A 7,374-nucleotide genomic window follows, 5' to 3' on the forward strand; every position below is an offset into this window, starting at 1 on the left:
CACACGTATATGAACTATAATATTATTATAGGTATTATAAACGCGTAGATATGTAAGTATAATTAGAAAAACAAATAAACTCTGTGATTATATTGTTTTAGTGCATTTTTATTTAATGTGAAGTTAAAAACAACACCAGTATTGGAATCTATGAGCATTATACCTACATAAAACTTATCTTTCAATGATCTCCACAACAGATAGTCAATCAGGATTAACTATGGGGATTATTTTTCTAAAAATGTACCTATTAACACTTCATTTTCCATATGAACAATTCTTATCAAAACGGAATCTATGAATCATAAATCTTACAGACTTATCCTATAGTTGTTATAATGTTTCATACGTTGATAATTTAAAGCTTGTATTGTATATAAATATCTTAGAATCCGTATAAAATCTTCTGTAAATGCAGAAAAGCCAAATGTAAGAACAAACCATCCTTCCAATGTTTTTTAAGCATTGAAGGTACTTCACATTATTCTAGATATTTGTGATGAGCAACTTGTTTGTAGAGTTTCTCGCTGAACTCTTAATGTAAAATATCGGATTATATCAAGATAAGACGTTATTTATACCAGAAACAACGCAAATAGATTTTTAATTCAAGCAAACTGCATGAAGTGGAAAAAATAGCTGCAAAATTGAACAGAATGATATCCAAAGTGGTAATTTTAGTCTGGTTCGTGGTGTTTTGCGGACTTGTAAGCCAAGTATATGGAGACGACGATGATTGTGGTAAGAATTCCAGTATTTCAGTTATTCACGTTATTTCTTGGTTATGGTTTCGAACTACCTGTAAATTACTGATTATTCGACAGGTGCCGACACTGACCTTAACGTATCAAACGTCAGATTCACATTCTTAGACCAAGGCGTTGTTGTCAGATGGAGCCTGAGGACTCCAACCAACTGTTCCATCGAATATCACGTGGTTGTTCGAGACAGCGAATTAGGCGTAATTCGAGATGAATATTTAGAAGAACAGTCCGTTCTGCTGGATGCCATGTCGCCTTGCATCGGGTACAATGTGAGTCTTAGGGCCGTTAACAAAGCGATTCCATCCGCAGAAGGACCACCCCTTACAACTTCCTCCCAATTTGACTCAAGAGGTGAGCTTCACTGTTCAGTTTGGTTTGTGTCAAATTTAACAGTTACATAAAAACCTAATATAATCTTATTTTTTATTATTTCTGTTGTTTCAGCTCAAATTGCGCCTCTTCTAAAATCGCTGCAGGTACAGTCGACGTCTATCAACACGACTTGGTTATTAGAAGGAAATAAAAATAGATGTCCTTTAAAAAATTTCTACGTCAACGATACGATATATAGACCTAGGTAGTTATTCTCCTTATAAACAAGTCTTTGAATCAAAATATCATATTTTGTTATTCATGTTGTTTCAGCTCAAATTGCACCCATCCTAAAATCGCTGGACGTAGAGACGACATCTATCAAAACAACGTGGTTGTTAGAAGGAGAGGGAAATAGAAGCCCTTTAGGAAACTTTTACGTCAATGGTGGTAATTTCAATTTTTCGATACCTCTGGAAGATTTAGCTGACAGGAGTGTTGTTCCTGTAGAAATCAAGTCTCTCCAACCCAACACCATGTACTATTTCCAGGTTTCTGTAGAAAATTCAGCAGGATTGTCTCCACCTACTCCAGTAGCTGTGCAGACGCTTCATGAATAATTAGGAAATAAAAAGCTTTTCCTGGCCTTTCTATCTTTAGTAGGTAGTTTGAGGTTAAATCAACAATCTTACTCTTTTAATACAATACAGGTTGTACAAAAAAAAATAAATTTATATTTCCAAAGTTATCCTCCATATTTTTAAATTCTCTGACTTTTAATTTTAATAAATATCTTCATAATTTATTTTTTCGGGACCAAATCGAATGAGAGCTCTTTAAATAAGAAAAATTCAGTCTTAAAAACAATAAAATAATACACAAATATATGTTGGCATTCAAATTGATCTGATTCTGAACAAAAATCAATATACTATTAATAGCATTAAGCTATTGGGAGCAAAAAATTTGCAAAAGTCTATTCTCATTTATAGAGAAGTAATTATAGTTCAATGTTTTTGTATATTGTATAACACTCATGCTCACAGCTTAGTAGCTCTGCAGACTATTGATTTATCTGTCAATTCATTCAAAGTATATATTAATTTTCTTAAAACGACGTTTTTTCTAGAGCTATATTCACATTACACAAAATTTGAAAAACAAATATACAATGTGATAATATGTTTATGCCAGCAAAAAGCATCAGTATTGTAAAACGTCATCTATGAGTATTATATCCCCATAAACCTTATCTATCCAAGATGTTCATAACAAATAATCAACCAGGATTAACAATGGGGATTATTATTCTAAAAATATATCTACTAACACCTCTATCTCCATATGAATAATTTTTATCACAATATATCTATGAGTCATAAATCTTACCGACTTATCCCATGATTGTTAAAATCTTCCATACATTGCCATTATGGAAATTAAAATGCTTATAGGTACTTTACATTATTCTAGATATTTGTGATGAGCAAAAGCCTGGGTTTAGGAACTTGTTTCTCGCGGAACTCTTAATGCGGAATATCGGATTATATCAAGATAAGACGTTATTTATACCACAAGCAAGGCATATAAATTTTTATTTCAGGCAAACTGCATCAAGTGAAAGAAAATAGCTGCAAAATTGAACAGAATGATACCCAAAGTGGTAATTTTAATCTGGTTCGTGGTGTTTTGCGGACTAGTAAGCCAAGTATATGGAGACGAAGACGATTGTGGTAAGAATTCCAGTATTTAAATTATTCACATTATAAAGATAGATTATTGATTGGTTACTCGACAGGTGCTGACACTGACCTTAGCCTAACGAACGTCAGGTTCATATTCTCAGACGACGACGTCGCTGTCAGATGGAGCCTCAGGACTCCAACGAATTGTTCCATCGAATATCACGTGGTTGTTCGAGACAGCGAATTAGGCGTAATTCGAGATGAATATTTAGAAGAACAGTCCGTTCTGCTGGATGCCATGTCGCCTTGCATCGGGTACAATGTGAGTCTTAGGGCCGTTAACAAAGCGATTCCATCCGCAGAAGGACCACCCCTTACAACTTCCTCCCAATTTGACTCAAGAGGTGAGCTTCACTGTTCAGTTTGGTTTGTGTCAAATTTAACAGTTACATAAAAACCTAATATAATCTTATTTTTTATTATTTCTGTTGTTTCAGCTCAAATTGCGCCTCTTCTAAAATCGCTGCAGGTACAGTCGACGTCTATCAACACGACTTGGTTATTAGAAGGAGATAGAAATAGATGCCCCTTAAAAAACTTCTACGTCAATGGTGGGGACATTTTTAACTTTTTGATACCTCTGGAGGATTTGGTTAATCGGAGTGTTGTTCCTGCGGAAGTCAAGTCTCTCCAACCCAACACCATGTACCATTTCCAAGTTTCTGTGGAAAATTCAGGAGGATGGTCTCCTCCTTATCAGATAGCTGTGCAGACTCTTCCTGAATAATAATAAAAACAAAACTTTTTCCTGGCTATATTTTACAAACTTACAACTAATACAAATTGTGCAAAAGAAAAATAAATCCATATTTCCAAAGCCATCTTCGATTTTTTAACTTCCCTGGCTCTTAATTGTAATAACTACGTCATTTGTCCTAATTACAGTTGCTTTGTTTTTTACAGATAATAATTAAATATGTAGGTACTTTATTTTTTCGGAATCAAATCATATGAAAGCTCTTCAGATAAGAGAAATAAAATCTCGGAAACAATCAAATAATACAATTATAACTTTCCTTGTTATCTAAAAATAATAAATGCAAAAACCCCGCTTGATGACGATGTTTCCAAAGGAAATATTTTTAATTCTAGGAGTAGTATCCTATGGTTTATTTAACCAAGCATATGGATACGTTGAAGAATGTGGTAAGGAATCTGGTTCTAGACAAAAATCGATATATTTTCCATCTTTAACCAACCTAACCTACCATTCACGCTTACAGGCGAAAACCTCGATCTTTCTCTGAGCTACGTGTTCAATTTCACTGGGACGGATATTTTCCTGCAGTGGGTACTGAAGAGTCAGACCACATGTCATGTGCTCTACCACTTGGTTATCAGGGACGATGACCTTGGTGTTATCCTGAACGAATACTTGAAAGGAACGTCCTCGCTTTTGGAAGTATCACCGTGTATCCTTTACTACATCGAACTAAACGCCATCAACGAAGAAATCCCTAACATGGAAGGTCCCGCGGTTACCATGGGCATCGTGTTCTCTAAAAGAGGTAAAATTACAATACTTAGACAACATGTTAAAATCCAAATCATGTTTCAGTTCAAATAGCTCCTTCGCTAGGATTGATCGATATTCGAGCTACATCTATCAACATGACGTGGACTCTTGAAGGAGGTGCCAACAGATGTCCTTTGATAAGGCTGTACGTAGATGGCGGCAGCTATTTCAATCAGACAGTGTCGTTGCAAGATTTGTCAGATAACAGCCAAGTATCTGTGGAAATCACACCCCTCAAACCCAACAGCATGTATTTCTTCCGAGTTTATGTGGAGAATAACGCAGGATTTTCTCCTGCTACGCAGTTAGCTGTGCAAACTCTTGAGGCAACCGATGAATTGGATTAATTGTATTGTCGAGAAAATAAAGTTGCAACCATTGTTGCTGTTTGATGTTTTAATGATGGATTCATGTTTAAAAAAATATGTCTAGCGTGTAATAAGGTTTTAATATATCTCCTTGCACTTCTAAAACGATTAGGGCTTTTGGGAAATTTGTATTTTATCAAACGATAAATAAATACAAATTCACCGGAGTTGTTTGTAAGCCTGTTGCAATCTGATTGAAAAAAATCTTAATTATAGATATTTAATAACAATACAATGCTATAATTATAAATTGGCGTTACGAAATCGCTTTGTATTGTTAAAATTTTCATCATTTATTGTCAACTCAAGCAGTGCTCTTATGATAACGACAAGAAGATAAAGAAAACATAAATTTTACCACTGAATTGTATTCAAATTTAAACATCATCGTACATTTTAGATATACGTATACAAGCTATTACAAATTCGCTTCTCACTACAGGGATCTCGCAAACGGTAAGGGGTACGAAGTTGCGTAATCAGGGGACCAACATTATGCCTCTAAAAAACAAGGCTAACATGATTAGTTTTCAANCAGGAAATAATATGCACATATTAATCATGCAACGTTTGTTATACACGTTTATTTACAAAATAAATGGAAATGTACATACAACAATTTAATCTCTTGTAGCTTGGATTTCTTTCTCCTTTAATTCCCAAAGTGTTGCTCAAACTTAGTTTGTCTAGAATATTTTGATTAGAAAGTGGGGCAAGATTTTGAAATCCAAAGCCATCGATATCATTTTCAGTAAGATTTTTTTGTTTGTAATCTGTTATAAACATATAGAAGTAGCATTTTGAAATATTTCATAAGTTTATTCTTTATTTTTATTAAACACTTGATTAAAAATCTTACGCAAAACGATATGCTAACATTTTATTTACAATTCGGCATGTTCTAAACTACTAGGTTGGTAGAAGATATCCGCGCTTATTCTACCATCCCTCTTAGGAAACACATGGTCGTAGTACTTTTCATTTTCGTACTGTAACGGTTTTGGCCTGGGTCGAGTGCGGTCTTTTTTGTTGAATTTTTTGTTAAGTGAACGCCTTGCATATTTGTTATCATTTGGCAGCGAGTGTCTATGCGGACCCATCGCCATTGTGGAAGCATACGACCAGTTGTCTTTCGTACTGGGGTTAGTATATCGACTAAAGCTATAGTATTTGTCTTGGTGGCAACCTTTTTCGGTGTCATTGTCTGATTCGTAGAAATCAGGTGAGAATATACGACTTTTTGGTCTATCTGGTTGCGTGTCGAGACCAGAGTAGACGTTTTCAGCTTTTGGTTTTGACTCTTCTAAACTACTTCTACCATTGTATGTAAGTGTTGTGGGTTGATGCTATATGTACAGCAGTATGTTAGAATTGTGTTAGTTGCTACCGCGCGTATTGGAAACGAATTTTCAATTTGAAGCGCTTATTACACATGTACAACGTTACCAGTCAGTCGAATTTTACTCATTGCTTTATACATTCATTTCCAATAGCATGCGTGATCTACATAAAGTGTTATAATGGGTAAAATTACAATTCGTCCATTGGGGTGACAACCATAAGTAGAAGTAGTATGTAATAGTAATTTTAAATAATGACTAGTAGATAGGTAAAATGATAGTGTTATGCGATGTGATTGGTTGGCTGCTCGAATCCTTACTGTGACCTCGGCATCAGGATTAAAATCAAGTGAGGTGGTTTGAGAAAGTGCTCAGGACGGGAGTAGTCTGCAGAGTGTGGAAAACCAGTGTCAGTGTAAATACAGTGTATGTACAAGCTGGAATAACATTTATGGTCGATTTTTTATGAACTTTGATATCAAATCATTTATTTGCCCTACGCTTTTTTTCGGGATGTTTTGCTTTAGAGAAAAACTGGAAATGATTTTTATGTGAAAAGCCCAAAAACAAATATAGGGCAAATTTTTATCAATTAAATGAAATACTCCTAAAGATATTACAATTTCATAACTCTTTTGATCTACATAGTATTTTGAATAACTTTACCACTTTGAATCACCTTTATTTTATATCCAGCGATTTTTGCAAGAGAAACATAATGCCATCATATAAATCTAACTTGTGTTTTCTTAACTGAAACACCTTGTATATTGTAGTTTTTTAAATGCTTTGTTTTTTTGCTATCAAATTATACAAGCTATTACAAATTCGCTTCTCACTACAGGGATCTCGCAAACGGTAAGGGGTACGAAGTTGCGTAATCAGGGGACCAACATTATGCCTCTAAAAAATCAAGGCTAACATGATTAGTTTTCGAAATATTTGAAAAAAATATATATTAAATCCGTTTTTGCCCTCTATCGAATGGCATACTCAATTTTTATATGTAACGTTTCGTCTCTCCAGGACCATCATCAACTTAATTTTTTTAAATACGACCCTAGAAATTTTATTACATTTTTTGTAATATTTCTAAGAACTTACATTACATAAAAAGGAGTAAGCGATATCAAATAATATCAAAGAGCAACCGTTGATCGATATCGACGATGCTAACAAATATTATTTTAATGTGATTACAAATATCAGTTTATTTAAAATGTTAATGTTGATTGACTTTCTTACATTATTAGTTGATATTTTTTATTTAAAATAGTGTTGATTTTTATTTTATTGATTTATAATACTAATACCAAAAATGTGTAGTTA

The 7,374-nt window shown here is 34.0% G+C and overlaps 4 protein-coding genes across 4 annotated transcripts; 3 read left to right on the plus strand and 1 right to left on the minus strand.

Moving 5' to 3' along the window:
- The first annotated feature begins 425 nt into the window (after nt 1-425).
- LOC108916701 lies at nt 426-1,494 on the plus strand. Its single transcript, XM_018722998.1, has 4 exons — nt 426-741; nt 825-1,115; nt 1,209-1,341; nt 1,410-1,494. Exons 1-4 carry the CDS (start codon nt 657-659, stop codon nt 1,492-1,494), a joined length of 594 nt encoding a protein of 197 aa, XP_018578514.1. The 5' UTR covers nt 426-656.
- A 1,119-nt stretch (nt 1,495-2,613) lies between these two features.
- On the plus strand, nt 2,614-3,640 carry LOC111692796. The gene is made up of 3 exons (XM_023456916.1): nt 2,614-2,809; nt 2,875-3,165; nt 3,259-3,640. The coding sequence occupies exons 1-3, from the start codon at nt 2,725-2,727 to the stop codon at nt 3,546-3,548; spliced, it is 666 nt and encodes a 221-aa protein (XP_023312684.1). The 5' UTR covers nt 2,614-2,724; the 3' UTR covers nt 3,549-3,640.
- Nucleotides 3,641-3,729: 89 nt separating this feature from the next.
- On the plus strand, nt 3,730-4,724 carry LOC111692795. Its single transcript, XM_023456915.1, has 3 exons — nt 3,730-3,967; nt 4,045-4,329; nt 4,380-4,724. Exons 1-3 carry the CDS (start codon nt 3,859-3,861, stop codon nt 4,682-4,684), a joined length of 699 nt encoding a protein of 232 aa, XP_023312683.1. The 5' UTR covers nt 3,730-3,858; the 3' UTR covers nt 4,685-4,724.
- A 536-nt stretch (nt 4,725-5,260) lies between these two features.
- LOC111692797 lies at nt 5,261-6,051 on the minus strand (the record flags this gene model as incomplete). The annotated part of the gene is made up of 1 exon (XM_023456917.1): nt 5,261-6,051. A coding segment is annotated over one exon (462 nt), but the record flags the coding sequence as incomplete, so codon positions are not given.
- Between the last annotated feature and the right edge of the window lie 1,323 nt (nt 6,052-7,374).

The sequence above is a fragment of the Anoplophora glabripennis genome, unplaced genomic scaffold, assembly GCF_000390285.2.
Source record: "Anoplophora glabripennis isolate ALB-LARVAE unplaced genomic scaffold, Agla_2.0 scaffold3591, whole genome shotgun sequence".
NCBI classification, from domain to species: Eukaryota; Metazoa; Arthropoda; class Insecta; order Coleoptera; family Cerambycidae; genus Anoplophora; species Anoplophora glabripennis.

Coding starts and splice junctions, on each gene's coding strand:
- LOC108916701 (XM_018722998.1), top strand. CDS start 657: ATGATATCCAAAGTGGTAATTTTAGTCTGGTTCGTGGTGTTTTGCGGA. Junction 742..824: donor TGGAGACGACGATGATTGTG/GTAAGAATTCCA, acceptor ATTATTCGACAG/GTGCCGACACTGACCTTAAC. Junction 1,116..1,208: donor CTCCCAATTTGACTCAAGAG/GTGAGCTTCACT, acceptor CTGTTGTTTCAG/CTCAAATTGCGCCTCTTCTA.
- LOC111692796 (XM_023456916.1), top strand. CDS start 2,725: ATGATACCCAAAGTGGTAATTTTAATCTGGTTCGTGGTGTTTTGCGGA. Junction 2,810..2,874: donor TGGAGACGAAGACGATTGTG/GTAAGAATTCCA, acceptor GTTACTCGACAG/GTGCTGACACTGACCTTAGC. Junction 3,166..3,258: donor CTCCCAATTTGACTCAAGAG/GTGAGCTTCACT, acceptor CTGTTGTTTCAG/CTCAAATTGCGCCTCTTCTA.
- LOC111692795 (XM_023456915.1), top strand. CDS start 3,859: ATGCAAAAACCCCGCTTGATGACGATGTTTCCAAAGGAAATATTTTTA. Junction 3,968..4,044: donor TGGATACGTTGAAGAATGTG/GTAAGGAATCTG, acceptor TCACGCTTACAG/GCGAAAACCTCGATCTTTCT. Junction 4,330..4,379: donor CATCGTGTTCTCTAAAAGAG/GTAAAATTACAA, acceptor ATCATGTTTCAG/TTCAAATAGCTCCTTCGCTA.